The sequence below is a fragment of the Lonchura striata genome, chromosome 4, assembly GCF_050655825.1.
Source record: "Lonchura striata isolate lonStrDom1 chromosome 4, ASM5065582v1, whole genome shotgun sequence".
NCBI classification, from domain to species: domain Eukaryota; kingdom Metazoa; phylum Chordata; class Aves; order Passeriformes; family Estrildidae; genus Lonchura; species Lonchura striata.
The window spans coordinates 41,322,821-41,344,161 of NC_140706.1; the positions used below are offsets into that span (position 1 = coordinate 41,322,821).

The window sequence follows — 21,341 nt, forward strand, 5'->3', positions numbered from 1 at the left end:
CTTTGTCTCAGACCCAAGGGATACATTTCTTGTTCCTGTCCTATATTTTTCCCTGCCTACCTGCTACTTCTCTTCTTCTTTGCCATCTCCTTTCCTGGCTGATTTCCATCTGGTTTTCCAATGTATTGCCATCAGAATCTCCTTTTCTCTATAGTTATTTTGATTTGACCCTCATATTTTATTCCCCATTCCCTTTGTGGAGCAGAGCTAATTCAAATGTGTTGGACTGTTGCTTTCGACTATAATGGCCAGCCTTGATCCTCTCTTTTTTCATCTACCACTTCTTCCATCTATTCCACAAGCAGTGCCAGCCTTGACTTCAGTGTTGTTTTTTTATTCTCATCATGTTCTTATTCCTTTTTTCATACCAGCATCTATATTTGAAGTATCAGCTCTATACCCATATTTCAGGTCAGTTCCTAATCACTGATATTCCTCTTTAGCTTTGCATCTTTTCTGTCACCTGTGAGAAATGTATTACTTGTTATTCAGAATGAAAAGACCTTTGGAGATGATGAAGACATCAGATCTCATATACCAGTGGACTGTTCCCTGCTGAGGTATGGTACTTGTCAAATCCTCAGTACTTGTCAAATCACCTCTTCATCTCACTTACCTGCATTCATAAACAACACACTAAAATGTTAAAAGGCAAATACAAGCTGACAAGAATGTTATAGTCTGGTCTCTATTGACATATCTGGGATACACTTTTAGTGTTAGTCTCTGATTTCTACTAACTTGTGACTTGGACCTTTTTCTGTTAAAACTAGGTGTTTTTTTCCTCAGCCATCATAAAGCCATGTGGTAATCCCACATTTTCAGAATCCCAAGCAATAATATTGAGAAGCAGCTTTGGAGCTACAAATTACAAACAGATTGAAACCCAAGGCTAATATATGCCAGTGACAGTAAAACCTCTGTACATGCTTGGTCACATATTGCTCTGCACCTAAATTTATGAGTATTGTTGGAAGTTGATTGTGTCATTGTAGTGAGCATGCAGAAGTAATATTTTGAACAAGGACATGGGAAAATACCAGTCCATGGGAAATGGACGGTATAATGATCATTCTCACCATTGAGAAGACATCCTCTCAGTTTAATGTTTCATTCATACATAAAAACTATTCATAGCATAGATACTTACTCCATTTACCTCCAGAAAGCTGGAGAAATCATCTGACCTTTTAAAAATCTGAACCTGTTGCAAAAGCTGATGAGCATCAGAGACTTGACTTCTTTTGGTATCCCAACAGATAAAATTAGTTCATGAGCACTGAATCTCATAGAGAATGGAAGTTCTTACAGTGGTTTTCCATGCTAATCAACACTATAAATTGCTTTATGACCTTACACAGCATTCAGGATAGTGTTCACATAAGCTTTGCAAAGATGCTTCCTACCACAGCAGAACTTACTGCTAAACTCCTTAATCCAGGGAAGACAGCTTCTCATAACACTCCACATTGCAGGAGTGAATCTCTTCTTGTCTGGAATGGTTTATGTATTTTCTTTTTCACATCCTTTCTACAAGGCTTTGAGGCCAAGAGCTTTTTGAACAAGCAGGAAAGCTGCAATGACTACACCAGTGCTAATCCTGCTTTTGGGCTGGGGACCAAGGCTGTCAGGGCCAAAGCAGGGGAGGGGGAAAGGACAGTGTCACCTCCTTCCACCCCTTGGAGCTGGGAAGCCCCGTTCCAGGCTGCTCAGTGGAGCACACACAATTTGGCCAGCTGTCAGTGTAGGGAGATGTATGATGGAAAGAGTCTGCTTTGCTGCTCCCTCCACAGTAAAGGGAAACAAGGGAGAAATATCTTTTTTTCTTCTTCAAAAGGCTATTTCCCTTTTGAACCTTACAGCAGCATCAGAAGGCATGCAGGCATAAGTTCCACTTGCCCCATTGCCACTGGTCACAGGCACAGCAGCTGTACGCCAAACTGGCAGTGTAACAGGTTTTGCTTTTAAAAGTGAAAAAGCTTCAGAAACCTTCTTTTAAAAATATTTTCATGATAAGGATTTTGTTTAAAAATTATTATGTTATTGTAGTGCATTTTATTTATTTGTTTTATAATTTTTTCAGGTCTTCTGTCTCTGGGAAAATAGAGTAAAATTTAAGTTATAGTGAGTAAGAGTTTAAACACCTATCAGTCCCTATTATATTTTCCATTAAATTAATCAATAAAAGAAAAAGCATCAAGCAAATGTCAAAGTAATTTATTTTATGACAATAATAGATAAAAGAAAAATTGTTTCAGAAATTATAATATAGAGTACAAGCACTTAGCAACATTAAAAATAAATTAAGTTCAAGGAATAGATAGAATTGCATGAGACAAGACAATAATTCCTTTATTCAGAAATATGCAAAAGACAGAAAGTTTTTGTTTTGTCCAATTACCCATTGCAGACATTTTAACTATACTTTAAAAAACCACATCAGAAATACGATGTAAGATTGAAAGGATTTCTGTGATTTGAAACCTCAGCTCTCCTATCCTTACCATTATGATCTTTCCACAACAGGAATTTCTTTTAGGCTTACCATCTACCTATTTGACACCCATAATTTTTTATTTTAATTTTTTTTTTTAATCAAGAAACAGCTTGCTCAAGTTAGCATGGAAATATACAGAGTTGTGCTCAACAGAAGTTTATTTTTAGTTCTGAAAAACCACTTCAGATGTTCAGTCCCAGAACTAGTTCACAGCACAGATATTTTTACTTTCACCTCTGCAGTGGCATACCTTCCCAGAGATTGGTTGTGAGTGTGGTGTTAATGGCGAGCTTTTACAATAGGAAAAAAAAAACAAAAACGTAAGAGAAAGCTAAACAATTCTTATGAGGCACTTAATTTCACACTTTGGAATAGAAATACATCTACTTCATAGTAAATATGCAGAAAAAAACATTCTGCTAACTGCACAATTGCTATCAATATGGGGTTTAATAGACTTTGTGACATTAAAGACAACCTAAACAATGCTTGCAGGTCTTTTCTGAAACTTCATTTGTGTTGCACTGTTATCTTATACATATTGACTGCTAGTCATTATTGTGGTCTGTGGAGTTGCCATTTAACCTGAGGCTGACCTTGCTCCTTGCTAATTGCATTGCCCTTTATGAGACACACGCACGGAGGTGATGTGCACACGTGGCTGGGTTCTGAACAATTCCAAACTTCTGGCTTCCTTTCACTAAAGGGACACATACACAGCACAAGGAATGAGGGAATGCATGAAGGGCTCCAGAAGAAAGATGAGCTCCTGGGGTCTCAAGGGCAGTTCAAAAATGATTGTTAACAACAAGAACCTAACCTTAATCTTGGAAATGTCACTAGCATAAGTCTGAACAAGTGACAAAGAAAAACACGGGCAGAAAGATGATTTATGCCACAGCTAGGAATATGTGGGGCAATGACAGGGATGCATGCTCTCTCCTAAATCCTAGCTGCACCTGACCTATCAGTACCAGCTGTAGCTACTGTGAAAATAACATTAATGCCTTGCAGTTAAATTAAGCAGATCTTCTGATGCGATAAAATGAATTCATTTTCTATAACTAAAACTATAAAAATGTCCTTGCTGATAGTATCTGACGTAAATAAGAGCACAGAAAGGCATTTTCGGCAGGAGAACCCTCACAAACATTTGCCTTTATTCTGCTGGGCTCCCTGTGGTTTTAGTGGCACTAACAAAATAGGACCTTAATTTTAGAGGTTGGTCAGCTGTAGCAAATAAACGTCAAAGGCAATGAAATGAGTTTACACAAAACACACAAGGCCTTTAGAAAAAGCTAAAGAAACATAAAGAGATCAGAAACTTATCTCCTCAAATGTGCATCCAGAATCATCGAATTCTTACTGATGTTTTCATACTAGAATGGCAGCAATAGTTCAGATTTTCTTCACAGTAAGAAGCATTCAGTTATTTGAGGCAGTTAAGAAAAATCGCAAATCACACCAGCACTCCAAGCACTACTGGTGAACAAGATAGCAGATTGCAATATTGCTTCTTCACTTGCTTCTTGCAGCACTGCACATAAAAGTCTGTAGCAAAAATGTTATGCTTCAGAATGGAATTTTCTCCATTCATCATTTGATTATTTTATAATGTTATTAATTATCGCTCATCTCAATTCAGTGCCTCATTACATGAACAGACAATTCGGTATTATTGACAAATGATTGTGTGATACATATGAATAATCAATTACAATAATACTCCATGAAATGACAGTGAGGTGAAATGGATTGAAAATACCACCCTTCATGGGCTCCTGCAAACTTTTCCTCTTGAATGTCAACCATGAAAGACAACCCAGCAGTAAGCAATCCATCGGTCAGACAGACCTGTGGCACACACTTTTAACTTCCTGTGTACGAACCAGTCCCCAGGTGATTCTATCTACACTGCTTTTGGATTACATCCTTTAAATGGCAGATAGCATTGCCTGACAGGAAATTCCCACCTCAAGATTTTAGCCAACAAATCCCCAGAAACATATCCATGTTTTACTGTATCCATTTTATTAATTCATTTACTAGTAATTCACTTAATATACCTATCAATTACTATTGATCACTACAAGCACTGGTGAGCTAATAAAATACTGGATACCAACTAATCACACTTTTTCTTTAAAGGAAATAACTTACTGTACATTCTATGTGACAATACTTGCTTCATATTTGTAATTGAAGGAGCTACTCCAGTATGTGACTTCAGTGCCCAGTAAAATCCTGGAAAAGATTATTTTGGGAAGTATTGATAAACATCTGTAGCACAAGGCAGTCATTGGTGACAGCCAGAATGACTTCATAATGGGGAAGTCTTCCTTATGATGAAGGTGATGATTACCTAGGTGATAAAGGGAAGCCAATTGATGTAATCTTTTACTTAACAAAAGTTTTGATACTGTCTCTCCCAGGATGCTTCTGGACAAAACATCCAGCATTCAGCTGGATAAAGATATCATATAGATGAGCAACTGGCTCAGGGATCAGGCACAAAGAGTTACAGTGAATGGGGAGACATCAGGCTTGTCACTAGTGGGGTTCTGCATGGCTCCACCCTAAGCTCGGTTCTCTTCAACATGTTAATTAACAACTTGGACATAGGACTTGAAGAAATACTAAGTTTGTTGAGGACACTAAAGTGGGAGGAGCTGTTAACTCCCTTGAGGACAGAGAGTCCTGCAAAGAGACATTGAAAAATTAGAGATGGGGAGTCACCAACTGTATGAAGCTTAACAAGGGCAAGTGCTGAATTCTGTACCTGGGATAGGACAACCGTGTTTGTGTGCATAGACAATGAAAGGTAAATCAACATGCTGGAAAGCAGTGCAGTAAAGAGGGACGTGGGGATCCTGGTCAATGAAGTTGAGCACAAGTCATTGTGCCCTGGCAGCCAGGAGGGCCAACCATGTCCTAGGGGGTATCAGGCACAAGGGAAGGATTGTCCTGCTCTGCTCTGCGCTGGGGCGGCCTCACCTTGAGTGCTGGGGGCAGCTCTGGGTGACACAATATAAAAAAAAATATTATTAGAGCGTGTCCAAAGGAGGGCTATGAGGATGGTGAAGGGCCCTGAGGAGAAGCCATATGAGGAGTGGCTGGGGTCACTTGATCTGTTCAGCCTGGAGGAGACTGAGGGGAGATCTCACTGCAGTCACAACTTCCTGGTGAGGGGAAGAGGAGGAGGAGGCACTGATTTTCTCTTTCTGTGACCAGTAACAGAACCCAATGGAATGGCCTGAAGCTGAGTCAGGGGGGGTTAAGGTTGGATACCAAGTAAAGGTTCTTCACCCAGAGGGTGACTGGGCTCTGGAACAGCTTCCCAGAGAAGGAATCAACCTGACAGAGTTCAAGAAGGGATAGGACAGTACTCTCAGGGCACAAGGTGTGACACATGGGGTACCCTGCATAGGGCCCAGAGTTGGACTCAGTCTTTATGGGTCCCTTTCAATGCAGAATATTCTATGATTCTGTCATGATGTATATTCCATGGCCCACATAGCTCACTCTGTGCCCTGGCAGGGGATGATTTATTTTACAGGGAACTGGAAAAATACATGGTTTGATATGGATTCACTTTGCAAATGCTTGCCAAACAAAATAATATTAATAATGGAAGGGGAAAATACTGGCAATTTATTAAATCCTGACACACCATTTTCAAGCAGGCTTAGTCCTAGGAATGCCATTATATTAAATATAGATATTGATGCTTTTGCATGTTAAATTATAAATGGATAAATATATCATTTTAAAAGCTACAACTTCTTCCTTTGCTTTTCTGCAAAGTCTTATGAGGAATTTGGATCCAAGTAAGGAACTATGAGGTTATTTTAAGAATAATTTTTTAGATATTAGAAAGAAGTAATATTAAAGGAAAGAATACATGCAATGGATTCTCCTCTGATAATAAATCAGAAGAACTACAATGGAAAGCCAATATAGATGAGGGGGAAGACCAGGCACTTGAAATCAGTCTGAAGTCAGACAACTTCCAGAAATGTTAAGATTGGGAGAAGACAAATAGCTGTATCACTATTTTATGCCACTGAATCTATGATTAATAGTGAATGAAATATTTTTTATTACTGCTCGTGTGCATTACAGCAGTGCTTTAAGGCACTGTACAACATATAGCAAGATAATATTTTTTGCCCCAGCCACATCTATCTAAACAAAAGACCCTTGGCACAACAGAAAGCCACCTTATTGTCCTCTGTCATGTGGTGCAGAAGAATGGAAGAAAATAGAGGAAATAATCTACCAAATTTCCAGTGGAGACCTGGGGAAGGGACACTGGCCTCTGCTTACTGGGTATTGTTTATCTCCAGAGCGTCACTTACCTTGTGCAGACTTGGGCTGTGCACAGAGCCGTGCCTCTGCCAGGGCCCGTGTGCACTCAGCCAACAGCAGTCCTCCTACTGCTTGGTCAGAGAAGAAATAAATCCATTGGTTGAACTCTCACAGCAGGAACTGGCAAAAAGACTGGATTAAAGGAGAGCACGATGGTTGTGTGCAGGTATGAGGTCAATGTGGACCTCAACCTGGTCTATTTCATAAAGGTTTGGTTTTTATTTTCACCTGAGAAATGAAAACTGTTGAAAGATTAAATGCTGTCCTATCTTTTCAACTGGAATCTCCTTTCAGACAAAATAATTTATTCCAATTGTCAAAGCTCATCAGACTCTCAGTGTGAGTCTTGCATAAATGGGTTTATTCCTGGGTTTATTCCTGGCTGTTTCATTTGCACACTCCATGAAATTTTTTTCAACCTATTTAATTTCATCTAAACTTTCTTCACAGACACTAGCAAACTTGCTGCAAGAGCACTGTAATGTAAAATACCTATCTCTTCTTTATGTTCCTGTGGGGAAAAAAAATAGGGTAAATCACAATATATTTTAATAATTAGTATGCTTAGAAAAATATCCATTTTAAAATGCTGTTCCTGAAATAGGAAGAATATAAAGGCATAGGAAAAATAAAGCAATAGAGCCATGCTTATCTGTAACAGATAATAAAGTACTGACAGCTTGGATATGCACTTGCTGTTTAAAATCTCCCATGGTAAAATTTGTAACATTTGGTATTCTAAACTAGTGTAGAATACTCCCATGAACTTGCAGAGCCTGGGAATATTATTATGGCACCAGCATTGTTATTTTTCTCAAGAAAGTGCTTCTTTGTTACAAGAGAGCTCATCAAGTGTTGAATGTGATGAACATGTTGTTGCAATGGCACAGGGCCTGGGAAACAGCTGCGTTTTCCTCTGGCCGATTTGCTTTGAATGCAGCTTTGAATACAAGGCAGGTCCTATGCAGGGAGGGGTCTTGTCCTTCTCCAGCCTTCTTTGGGGTAGCCAAAATTACTTCAGCTGCAGCATATCCTCCAAAATCTCCTTGGCTTAAAGACCACAGCAAGATAAGAGCTGTAAAGTCCAGAGAAAATGAACAAGGCCACTGCGATCCTGTCCTGCCATCATGTACATTTGGTTTTATTATTGTAAGAATTATGTATTTAAGAAGCTTCTAACTTGGGGAAACAACTAGAAAACATGAAGAATTACTAAATAAAGTCTAAAGTTTAATTCCACAAAGTAGATGACATCTCATGGTGGATGCTGTATATCATTTGTATTTGCTTGTAAAAAGATTACTTCTGTAATAGTCTGGTCCTGAAGCACACCCAGAAGGGGAATGGAAGCCAGGCTGTCTCAGAAGCTGACACAATCAGACAAATATTTTAAAAAGCCTACAAAGATTTTACGCCCTCCAGTAGGCTGAGGCTAAACAGGATTTGTCAGAAGCAGGAGCAGGTAGCAAGACAGGCATTGTCAACAGCAGAAGCTGATGCTGGAGTGGTACTGATCAGAACTATTACTCTTTACAGTCAGTTCCTGTCAGTTTAATGCTTTTGAAATAGCCAGTCTCCAAATTAATGTTTTCCAGTGAGTTTGTCTTCGAGAGTCAAAGAAACAAACAAATTAATCTGGAAGAATGAGCCTGCCTGAGACACTGATAAATCTGTTATGACAATGTAAGGCTTATTAAACACTAAGAAAAATTATTTCCCTAGCCTCTGGATCAAATTCAAGTTTTAAGGTTAATAGAAGAAATCAACATTTTAAAAAATGTCACATGACTACTTTTTTTTTTGTATTCTGCTTTTCACAGGAAATTCATAAACTTAACTAAAAATAAAAGGCATGTAGTGAAAATTTATCCAAATATCAGAATATTTTGAGTTATAGGTACATAACTGAAGTGGCATAACAAACATAAGGTTAAAATTAAAGAAACAAGTATGTCCCAGGTCTTCTCATATATTACCATTTAAGTGCTCTTGAACATCAGCACTGGCTTGCCTTCATGAACTCTGATAGAGCCACACACTATCTTTGCTCTGACTGCACAGAGATGAAAGGTAGGATATCTAAAGCCTATTGCCAAGGAAATAACTCAGGCTAGATAAAAGGAGTGCTTTGCAGAACAGAAAAGCTAAACAGTACTATTGATTATCATGATGTATGCTACAGGAAAAGGTGGAAGCACAGGGGCTGCCTACACACAGACTTTCCTCTCAGAAGCAGCCACAGTTTTAGCAGAGATTTGTCTTTTTTTTTGCAGTTTATGCTGCTAGAGAAGGTTTCCTCTGAGCTGAAAGGATTTTGCAGGGGGCAACGGGTACAACAGCTTGACCTGCTATACTCAGGAGGGTTCCTTGGCCCAAAAACCTCTTGAGTTTGCTTCTTCAAGTAAAAAAATAATTCCCACTGTGAATATTCGTAGAAAGAAACAGACTGACACAGATATATATGATGAAAACCCCCACACTTCCCACTGCCGCAGCCTGAAGAACTCATCAGGTGGAAAATAGTTATACAATACCTTATTCTTTATGCTCTACAATCCTCATATTTCTTTCTGTCAAAGCACATTATGTGGCCTAAGTAACTACCTGAAGGGACAAAAATCCTTAGTAACAAGATGTTACTCCACGTTGCCTTATTGGTTGGTCTCTGTCACAGTAAACCTTATTTTCATGCAATAAGATGAAAGGCCATTAATTTTCTTGTACTGAAAGATATGTGCCTAATGTACCTGCTGCCTCTGTGTGACAGCTAATGGTGCCAGGTAGCTTTGGATTTATCTCAATACTCAAAAGATGAGTTGACTAACAAATTTGAAGGCCCTTCAAACACCACCCTTCTAGGAAGGATTCACTGGATGCTGGTCTCCAGAACCTGACAGGCACTGACATGTTGAGAGGCACTCCCATGCTGAAAAGCAATCGGTGCCCCTCAAAATTAGGGTTGACCTGCATGGACAACCAGGAAGCCAAAAATACTTTTACAGTCTCATTCTTGTTATTCTCAATACATTTTTTAGCCTCATTTTTCATTCAAAAGATTGTGATCTAATATCCACTGTTAGAGGTAGGGACTTGAGACAGAATGGCTCATAAGAGGGATAGTCTTATGGCCTAGACTCAGGAGGAAACCTCATTCATGATCAGGTGGGTGAATCCAACTCATTCATTTACACGTGCATTGGTTCAGGAAAAAAGCAAACTGGCATTTTTTTGTCACTGCCACCAAATGCTCCTGTCAGTGCACAAATTTAAAAATGTCGCAAATCCTGTAGGTGATCAAGAGCTGTGGAGAGGATATTTTACGGTCCCAGCAGCTGTAGGAAGGATCTCTCTGTGCTAGCACACCATGCGTCACCCAGCACACACCTACAGTTCACAGGCACGGGCTGGTGAACACCCACACCAGCTCACTTTAAACCAACAGCTTGAGCACAACAGCCGAGGCAGCACAAAGCTTTGTGGGGGTGAACTCCAAGGATATTTCTTCCTGCCCTAACCAGCAGGTAGGCTTCCTAGCCACAGTTCACTGTCACCATGGTGATGTTTCCAGCCCTCCCCAAAACAGCCAGTTTAAGGCTAATTTGGATAAGCCTGCAATAGCTGCAGAAATTTTAGTGACTGCAGCACAGACATACTTGTAGCAATAAAGGGCTTTCAGAAGGATTTCAAAATAGCCAGGTAATTTTAAATGTATGCTGACACTATTCCCACTGATGGAAGGAGGACAGGTGCAGGGGGAGTACAGGGGTGGGCAACTTTCTTGAGTAAGACAAATGCAAGGGAGTGCTGCAAGATCTGGGAGAGCCTAGATTGCCTGTGACTGATTTGATACAATAGCACAGACAAAATCACAATGATGAGAAATTTATGTCCTCAAATTTTTCTTTATATTCTACTGTTTACTTAGGTGCAAAGCTTCATATGAAAATAATTAATTTCCTTATCTTTTGGGCACCAGAGATGAGCTTAATTTTCCTAGTTTTTTATTAATTCCTTATAGAATATAAAAAGAAGGTAATTTATTTATATACAAAACAAATTTCTAGACACAAATTAAACAGTTGACAGAAATAAAACCATTAAATTTATCTGTATCTGAATTTCTTTCCCCATTACCTTCTCTAATCCTGGAATTAGTACATGAAAGCATCAAGTAACAGTGTCCTCTCATTCCTGTGTCTGCTACACACCTCATTTGTACTCATTGCAGCACTACTATATCTCAATATACTGAAAAATCACTTGATTCTGCATGTATTCAAGTTGCACTCCCTTGGAAATAAATAATTCAATGCTATCTATTCTATAAACACTCCCATCACAATCCCCCAGTAACCATAAGGATAACCTGCTTTAATTGAAGCAGAGACCATGGTCTGTCTTATATGGTCTGCTAAGAGATTCCCTTAACAGCTATAACAGACTGCTTAAGTAAGGTATTGTCTCTCTTCAGAGTAATATATTTTTAAATAAAGATTACTTGTAAGTGTATTTCCTTTAGAAGATTATACAGCCAGATCAATCACTGTGGTCATGCCCAATGACACTAACCCAGAAGGCAGTATTGCTGCTTTCTCTTTAATGGGGAATAGGGCAGAAAAGACATCTTCCTTTCCCCTGTTAACAAGTCCAAATTATTCTGAAAACTTTTAAGAATGAAAGCTACTTGGCAGTGCTTCCAAGTGGTCAATCTTCTCTACACTGCACTTACAAAAATAAACTCCTTTCCTCAAAAGATGAACTGCTCACACACACAGTCTTGAAATTAAGAGAAGAAAAGAGGAGGTGCCATTACACACTGAAGGGCTGCTCCTAAAACCAGGTGTCAAACAGGCGTTGTGTGCTACAGGTAATGAATGCATAACAGCTGACACACTTCTCAAATTGCATCCTTACTTATTGCCTACCTTAAATTTGTAGATGCAGTAGAGAAATGAATTAAATAAGATTCATGGAAATTCCTGATGCAGTGTTTGAATGTGTTCCAAAATGCTGAAAAAAAATTGTAGAAAGATATCTAAAGGGTGATGATACTACAAAAGTACAGAATTAGCTACTTGAATATTACCCCTCAATGTCTAAGGACCAAGAAAATACCAAGGTCTTTCTTAAGGGTAGAAAAAAAATTTGTGACTCTCCTACCAGTCAACAGCAGAACTTGAAGTAAATGTCAGCTGAAACACAGATGGACTCTCCCACAAAACCAGATTTTGGTGTCATGTGGTTTGTTTAGACATCAGGACTAGTAATCAAGTTACTAAGCTGCACTCCATGAACCTCATCTTTGCTACTACTTGAATGTCTTCATGTCTATACTTTAAAATTTTAACTGCAGGGAAAATTTCTACAGCAGCACATTGATTTTCTGCCCATTTATTTTTAAATGTTTTTTTTTCTTTTATATTATAATTAGCCATTAGGATCCTATTTTGCCTATGAAGTTTTATATTTGCACCTTATTCTGGAAATCAGTCAACAGGCTAAATTTTACAACTAGAGGGTGCTGGTGGACCATAATGTGAGATGGTATGCAAAACCCTTGATGACCTTTAGTAGAAAGAAGAAAAAGAAAAAAAAATAATTATTACTGCTCAGTAGGACAAGCTAATATATTCCAATGTAATACAAATACTTCAATATTATCTAGTGTAAGTAAGAAGAAAATTAATACTTTATAGCTGATGCTTGGTTTAATTTTAAATGTAATTTCAAATTTGCTGTTAAACTTCTCTTCTGGCCTTAGTTTTTGTGCTGTAATGAATAAAAAACCTTTATCTGAACAATATACATTCCTTTTGCTTCCCTTTGTGTGAGTTGGAAAGCAATTACAGTGTATTATTGATTGTTTTGTGATAAAACACAAAAGCCATCAAGTAAGCAGGAAAGCAAGAAGGAACAAAGATTAATTTAACAATAAAGTCTATAATTGAGATTTTACAGATAGAATGTGGACATTAATTACAGATAAATCATTTAATAAGAGTTCTAACAAGAAAGTTATCTTCCAAAATTCATATAATTTCCAACACAATGTAATTATTTTTTTTCTTTCCAGTACTGTAAGAAAAGATACAAGTATGAGAATAAATAATGTATATAAATATACCATTCTGTATGTATAAAAGCTCCCCCTCCCATCCTTTCTCTCTTTCTTTTATCCTTATTGCTTCTTATATAGTCTCTGTCAATTCTGCAATTACCTTCAACTAATAGAAATATTAAAACTTTGAACTAGACCTTAAAGATATAATTTCCCTCAGCCCTTGTGCAACACAGCTCAATAACATCTGTAATTTGCCTTCCATTTCTTCAGATCAGAAAGAAACCCAAAGGACAAACTGTGGTCACTTGCTCGAGTGGCTGCCTGAAACCCCCATGAGACAGTGGCCAGGAAGCTGGTGGAGTGTGTGTGACCATACTGTGAAGAGCAGATCTCTTCAACCCAAACACGAGTTGCTGCAGCCAGCCTGCTGATCACAAGGTGGCAGTGGCTTCAAAAAGCTCTGGGTGTGCAGGTTCACCACTTGTCCAGTGAAACCAGTGTGGTATGCCATTCCTCTTCTTATATCCCCACTTTCGACCTTTTGGTTGTGCAGGATCGCTGTATGTGGACAACATTCTCCTTGTGGACAACTCCCAAGTGATCCAACAGACCCCTTGTGTCCTGCATTAGCTCAGCACATCCTGGACATGCCAGAAATGTAGCACAAGTGGGATTGTTTGTTTCCCCCAGTATGGAAGGTTTCATGTATTTAAACCAGTCCTTTCCAAGCCTATGAGGGGCCAGCAGTCCAGATTTCCTTTTATGAATTCCCTTATTTTTACACTGTAACTAGCTGTGGTGCCCCATCTCCCCAGCAGAGACACTGTCATGGGCTGAGGCCAAGTCCCTGTTCTCAGGAAACACGCTCTACTCACATGCCTACCTACATGCAGCTTTCTTTTGGCCATGTCTTCTCACGACTTGCCCTCATGAAGGGATGTACCCTGGCATCCACAGGAGGCTAAAGCCCCTATGCACACCAAGGAGCTCACATTAAGGTAGTCTCCATGCCATAGATTTTCCTCTGGAAAATGGAAAGAAGTCTCCTGTAAGAACTATTTCATGCAAAGGACCTTTTTCTCCAAAATGAAGCAGCCAGATCAATGAGTTGGTGAGGGCAGCCATTAATTAACACATAGGCACACCAGGGCTCGTGAGAGTCTCAGGCCCTTAGACTTTAGGACACTTTTCACTCCTACTGGTGGCTACGTGCTAGCTAGCACGCAAGCAAGAAAAGGTATCATTATTGGTGAAAATGGGGTTTTGTCTTGACAACTGGTTTGTTTAAAATGAAAGCTTTCAAGGGAATAAACAAAACAAATCAAGTAAGAAGTGTCCAGCGCAACAACAAAAAAAATTGTGACTTACATACTGCAGGCTTGCCAGATGTTACAAAAGCTGAGCCAGAGGACAAACTAATGTAAAAATGTATAACAAACCTGATATTTAGCTGCATCTTGTGATGCCTTTCCAAAACTCCTGATACCTTTAGTCTAGAAAGTGGTCCATTTGTTTTTAATGTACTGTATCTAGTTTGTGCCTAAAGAAACAGCAGTTAAGATTTGCCCCAATGTTTTATTGCCAGCATATTCTAACACACTTAACTATGCCTGCTTCATGGACACAGCTGTTGGGGTTTTTTTCCTAAATGAGCTGATTTTACAAAATTAATAGTTCTCTGATCTTTATTTCTCCACATAGACAAGATCTGCTTACTTGATGCTGCCTTCACTTACAAAGCCTAAATAATAATAATTACACCTAAGCTTTTTCTTTAACAGTACCAGCTGAAATTATACATGAACAAGATGTTTGGTGGGTGTTTCTTTTTCCTCTGGAAATCAGCAGAAAAGCTGTTAAATACTACATATACTAGAATACTGATTTTAATAATACTCAACGTGCACATCAGTTTCATTATCAGAAACACTTTAAATTTCTGTATGTTACTAATAACTGAAGAGCGTTATTCAGCTTTATAATGTAGTAGGCATCGTCCTTCATATATATTCCTAAAGCAGAATGTATGCTGTACATTTATATACAAAGTTGGTCAGAGCACAGACATTGCAGTGTCATGCTTTCATTCAAATTTCAGATGCCATATGTTCAGTACAATCGCATGGCATCAAGATGCAACATATTGCTTTGCAAATGTAAATAATTTCACACAGTGGCCTTCATGACTGGGAAGGAATAATGAAATGGGCTATATTTTACACATACGAAAAAAATAAAGAAAAGATTTATCATAAATATATGGACCAGTATATGACGTTGAAGAACAAGAAGCAAAAAGGAAACAGTGCTCTTGCATAAAGATCGATTCTCTTTGCTGCTGATGGAATGACAGGCTTGGGAGGAGGAGGCTTCTTGTTGTTCTTGGCTTGAGATTTCCCGAGCCCATTGTTGACTTCAATGGGCTTCCCATAACAGTCATAATTTGATAATTCAAAATCCCTTGGCAAGCTTCCAACGATGCTGAAATCATTGGATCTCAGATCAGATTTCGAAGTGCAAACTTTTTTGCATCTGGTCTCACCAACCTATGAAATAAAGAGTGAGGGGAATCATGATTGACTCACCACAACTCATTAGCAAACTTCATGCAGCTGCTAAAGAACACTGCAAACAAACATACAGAAAATTACTTGTTGATAGGGATACATTGCATCAGACTAATTTGTGGAATGGTTATGTTATAAAGTACTTAAGGATGATCAGTCAATCATATCAACTAATCCAAACATTCGTAATTGTGTAATTTTTCATGCACAAGGTGCTTCATGCTCTGCAATCTGCTATAGTTAGACTTCTTCATTTTATGATGATAGAAGGGAAGAGAATATTTTTGTGGGGAGTATTTTTGGATATTGATTCTGTGTTGATGAACCTTCAGACCTGATACTATTCAATACTTGCATTTTTCTAAACTCTGAAACCCATAGTCAGAATTAGCCCTAAAATTCAATGTTTGATGCAATAATTTCAGTTTGTTCTGGTTCTAAAGAGTTATTAGATCAGGATCCTATACCTCATCCTAGGGTGACCATATTGCATTGTACCGATGGAGCTTAGTGCCTTTCTAAAAACAGGCAACACAGATGTGACACTGGTCTCAGCACTGCAGAAGTGTTTAACTGGGAAATCTAAATCCAACAACAGAATTCCTGTGTTTCCTATAGCTCCTTTAGTGCTCTTGGGGATCAAGCAATACTTTTTTCTGTGGGGAAAAAAGGTTCCTACATTCCCTTCCTTGGATTTTATAAAGTTTTTATTTCAGATTCAACACATCTCTAGGAGAACCTACCCCACACTATACAGGGAGCTTGAAGTGATTTAGAGACTGCTTGCAAGGCACTGTGCTTTGTGCCTCTCTCAAACCTATCCCAAACTTTCATTTCAATTGGACTACTCAGGAAAGCAGAGGGGAAAAAAGAAAAAAAAAGAATATAGACAATAAATTTGTTCACATATATAACTTGAGCATTAGTTGAAAAACTGATAGTTTACAAATCAGGCTATACCCATGGGCAACTGACATAAATGTAAGTTTCAAAAGGCTTCCTGGAGCCACTGGTCCACTAAAATTCAGTTATTCCAAAAGCTTCTGTCCCATTTACCCATTAGCCTGTCTCTCCTCCACAATGCCCTCAGGTAGTTTATCCTCAGCTCTCTCCACCTCTGGCTTTCTGCAGTTTTTGGCTGCTAGTTTGGGATATTTGCATGATCATATTTTGTAACTACTAAAATAATAACAGGGTCATAAAATACAGAACTAGGTTTATAGATGAATGAAAAATATTCTGAAGAATATTATTAGCTTCTCTATGACAGTGACAACTCATCCTGCATGGAAAGAACTGAGGCAATCAGGAAGAGACTTAAAGTTTGATTGGGGCTTTTACTCCCATTATTGACAAAGCTGATTCTAATGCAAGGTGGAAGACAGGCATGGCATTATTTCTTCCGAAAAAAGTGGATACACTTTCTCAAATTTGCCAGGGTTCTATTTCTCATGAAAACAGTACATTTTGAAATCGATGCATTAAACAGAGGTACAGGTTTGTCCTGGTTCCAGCCAGGAGAGGGTTAATTTTTGCAGTAGCCAGGAGGAGGCATGGCCAGGGTACAGAGGTTATTCTATATCACCTCATGTCATTGCTAGGGCTGGGGAAAGGGATTCTCTTCTGGAACTAAGACTTTTCTACTGGTCCACAAAACGTGCAGAGGTATTGTCTATTGTCAGAGAATTTGTGTGAATAATTTATTTTCTTACACCTTTTATTGTTAATATTATTGCTGTAACTGCTCATTTTCTTATCTGATTGCCATTTTCAGTAAATTTTTCTTATCTCAAACCATGATCTTTACCTTTTGTGCCTGCACTTGGAGGAAGGAGGTGGAGCAGTGTATGGTTTTAGTGGGAGTACTAAATTGGAGAATACCATTCCTTAACCACCACAAAATCAAGATTCCAGGTTATTAAAAAGAAAAACAAGATAGGTGTTCCCTGGGGACAGGACAAAACTATACATACAAAGTTCTTGCAACTGCCTTCCAGTCCTCAAAGACCTGACAGCTTAAGACAGTGTTCATTACTGGGGTAGCAGGGGCAAACTGTCTAGTAAGGTGGTGACTAAGACATAGATAAACATGATTACATGACCCTGGGTGACACGATGCTATTATTCACTGATCCGAGACATTCCTTCCAATCAGATCATATCCAATGACATAGGTAATAAAGATATAAAACAGACCCTTGTGCAATGAAAAATGAGCTTGCAGGACTGGGGTGCATGTTAACTGAAGAGTCACAGGAATATTAGATTTTTTCCATGGTCAAACTTAGCAAGATTTAGTAAGACCACTACAAGAAATGGAAATGTATATGACATGATAGGCTTTCTTTTGGATTTGAAAACTTGTAGTCTATTCCTCATACTACCAGCAATATGTTGTAAAAATTCAGTAACACTAATTGTAGCTTAAATTCTCTCATTTATAGCACAGAATATTCCTGTTCCAACTGCAGTATCTAGAGTGCTCCCCTAAAGGCTGTTACAATTCGGTTCTCATTCCCATTCAGGACTGAGAGTAGATTCTAGGTCACCTCTGCCTTATAAGCAGAGAACTGTTCACAACATGTTCACACAGAGCTCTGCCTAGTTCCGTGTCAGCTGGAGTACTGATTTATCAGGGTGACACAATTTTCCTTGTATGAGCAACTTGGCCCAAATTTTTCTTTAATAAGTATATATGTTACTTTTGGAAATAATTTCATCTATTTTCCTTGGCTCTATAAATCTGACATTCTCCTATCAGTCAGTTGCTGCATAAACATATTTCTAAAATTTTTCTCCTATATCTCTTCAAGTCTCCAATGTTTCTGTTGTTTTAAACTAAATTCAGTCCAGTTGACCTACAACTTCCCCTAATCCATGTTAGATAATATAAAGTATATATGAGTATCTGCTTTTTATTAATTTTGTCTTAGTTTGTGCTAGAAGCCTAACAATAATCCTAATAATGCCTCCTCCTCACTTTCCACATTTACTGCACAAAAAACTTACCAAAGGCTACAGAAAATATTGCTGTAAAAAAATATTGTAAAACTTGATTTTAGAGTACTAGACTGAAGATGTGTAAAGAAAAGTAAAATGTTAAATGCTATATCATTTTGACTTCATCCTGACACAGAAAATCTTTGATGTCATTTGCCTTATCCTGCCCCAGCATCATTACCTGTGGGTCAGACCCAACCCACAGGATGCTTTCACCAGATTTATGGCTTTTCCCCAGCAGGGAATGGGGAGCAGCTGTTTGGGAAGAGAAGGCTTCTGGGATAGTGTAGGGACACCCTACATTCCCAGGGAGCTGGGCAGTGACTCCTTGTCCCTCCAGCAGGGATTTGGTGGGGGGCAAGGAGACCACAGGAAGGTGATGGCTCCTGGGGCTTGGCCCAAAACACAGACCTAGTTCCCTGTTTCTTCCAAGACTGGACTACCATGTCTAGGTTTGGTAGGATGAACAGAACACCTCTCTTTTGATGAACAGCTCAGAAGTACCTTAAAATGCTTTCTAGAATCCATAAGGCCCCTTGTGATGATCCTTTCTCACCTTTTAAATAATTCAAGCTGACTGGTGCTTGCTGCCAAGCTCAGCACCTGCTGCTGCTCCAGAGCTGCAGCACAGGTGCCTCTGCAGAATGCCTTTGTTTGCAGAATTAGGGGAATAATGTGAGAAGAAAATGGGGAAAGAGATTAAAGAGTAAGTGCTCTCTATGCATGCAGACTGGCTTGGAGGGGCAACTAACTCCCAAACTCTGCCTCTGCTGCTTCTGGTGCTCCTCCTTACTTTCCACATTTACTGGCCCAACTAATTACACTAGATTTTCCTTTAAAAACATCCAGGATGGAGAATTTTTTCCATGACCTTGTTCCTCAGAAACTTATGTACCTTATTTCTAATCTGAATTTATTTGGCTTCAGTGTTCAGACACGAGGCATGACTATAGTTAGTCTGATTAACTGCTGCTACATAGAGATGGTTACAAATCTAACCTTGATTTTGCTTAATTCAGATGATGTAACCAGGCTGACATATGAAGCCAAGAAAAATGTTCTTAAAGAGTTTCTTACCTTTGCATCATTACCTCTATCAACCTAACTGATAATAATTAAAAAAGTTAATATATTCAGTTTGATTAAATCAATAAACATGCAGATCAACTTTAATTTCACTGACCCATTTATTAGCTAACATGGGGCTGAATTATGAGTAATATTAAAGATAATTGATACTTACAAACAATAATTATTAGTCAGAGCCCTGTAAGCTATGCAATGTTCTCCACTGATTGATGTCAGGCTTATAATTATTCATGTTATGCCACTTAGCTTTTAAAAATACTGGCACAAAGTTAGCTTCTCACTGTATTTTGAAACCTCCCAGATTTAAAGGATTTATTAAAAAAATCAACATTAATGTTCCACAGCACTCAACAGACCAGGACTGTAAAAAATTCTAGATGCAACTTAAGCTGAAATCTTGATTGTAAAATGTCTAACTTTAATAGTTACTGTTTAACATTCTCATCAGCTACTGTGACTGAGAGCTATTTCATGCACACATTGAATATATTCGGCTTTTCCCCAGACACAGAGCAGAGTATTTGTTCAATGCTTTTCTCTTTTCAGTTAATTCTTGCAGCACCTCTACCTCTACCTAGTATAGTACCATAACTTGTCTTACAAGGTATTGTATTCTTGCTGTATATGCAAAGTAACTTCCTATTGCCTTCAGTTATGCTAGGCATATATTGCTTTTCTTACTTATAGAATTATTTTATTGAGTTCAGCTTATATTAATTGCTATTGCCTCCCATTTGCCAGTGAGAAGAAAAGAGAAATGCTTGAAGCTGAGTTAGCTTTAAATCTTAGAGTTTGTTTTTTTTTTTAATTGCGCTGATTGTTAGGTTTTGGGGTTTTTCTTAAATTAGTGCAGCTTTACTTCTGGTTTGAGCATTATTAGCTCACCACCACCATTCACACTTTTTATTTAAATTCTTCCATCCAGATTAGACAGTTGTCAAATTTGTGAAATCTGACCTTTCACAGCACCAAAAATATCAGGGACTTGATTCAATTTGTTTTGTGCAAATAGAGTAAGTATCCTTCTCAATTAACTGTACATTCTGTGATCAAGTCCTCTTTATCCATCAGGATGAAGTGTAATATAAAAGCCATCATTTTTCAGAGCAGAAACATATTATCTATAACTCCTAGCAAGGCTTCAAACATGCTGCAGCACTGGCAGCTTCTCAAGCCCAGCACGTGTCCCTCAGGCTGAAGAGCTTCCCCACTGGAATGCTGTGCTCCCTGTCCAACACAGCACATCCTCCTTGCCACAAAACCACCTCTGCTGCTGTGCTCCCAGCCTCCTGTTGGCAGATCTGTCCCCAGTGCTGCCAGCTCTGGAAGGGGCTTCCATACAAGATGGAGGAGATTTTTAACAAGCTCTGTAATTCATCTCTCTTGCGCTTGTTTTGTGCTTTTCTCTTGTTCTTGCCATAATGATCGATGTAGATCATCAATAAAGTAATGATTGTTTAGCATTAGTCTGCATTCACACTGGGTATATTTTTTATTCCTGCAGCTAAGCAGGAATATGCTACCACATTCCAAATATTCCTTGCGAAGCACAGGACAAAAAATATTAATGCATAAAATATCACAGTATTACGGCATAGCTGAGGTTGGCAGGGACCTCTGGAGATCATCTAGTCCAACCCCCTGCTCAAAGCAGACTGCTTGGGGCCTTTTTACAGTTGTGTTTGAATTATCTCCAAGGAGTCACTGGAGCAGAAAGTACCTACTCTGTACCTGAAATGCTGTCAGGAACTATTAAAAT

The 21,341-nt window shown here is 38.6% G+C and overlaps 1 protein-coding gene across 2 annotated transcripts in view; it reads right to left on the reverse strand.

Annotated features, from left to right (window-relative positions):
• Positions 1-2,201: 2,201 nt before the first annotated feature.
• Positions 2,202-21,341, reverse strand: part of GLRB (glycine receptor beta) — a 59,804-nt gene continuing 40,664 nt past the window's right edge. For both annotated transcript variants that reach the window (XM_021539575.4, XM_021539574.4), the window contains exon 10: positions 2,202-15,472. In XM_021539575.4, coding sequence (XP_021395250.1) covers positions 15,176-15,472 — 297 coding nt within the window. In that variant the 3' untranslated portion in view covers positions 2,202-15,175. The remainder of the gene's footprint in view (positions 15,473-21,341) is intronic.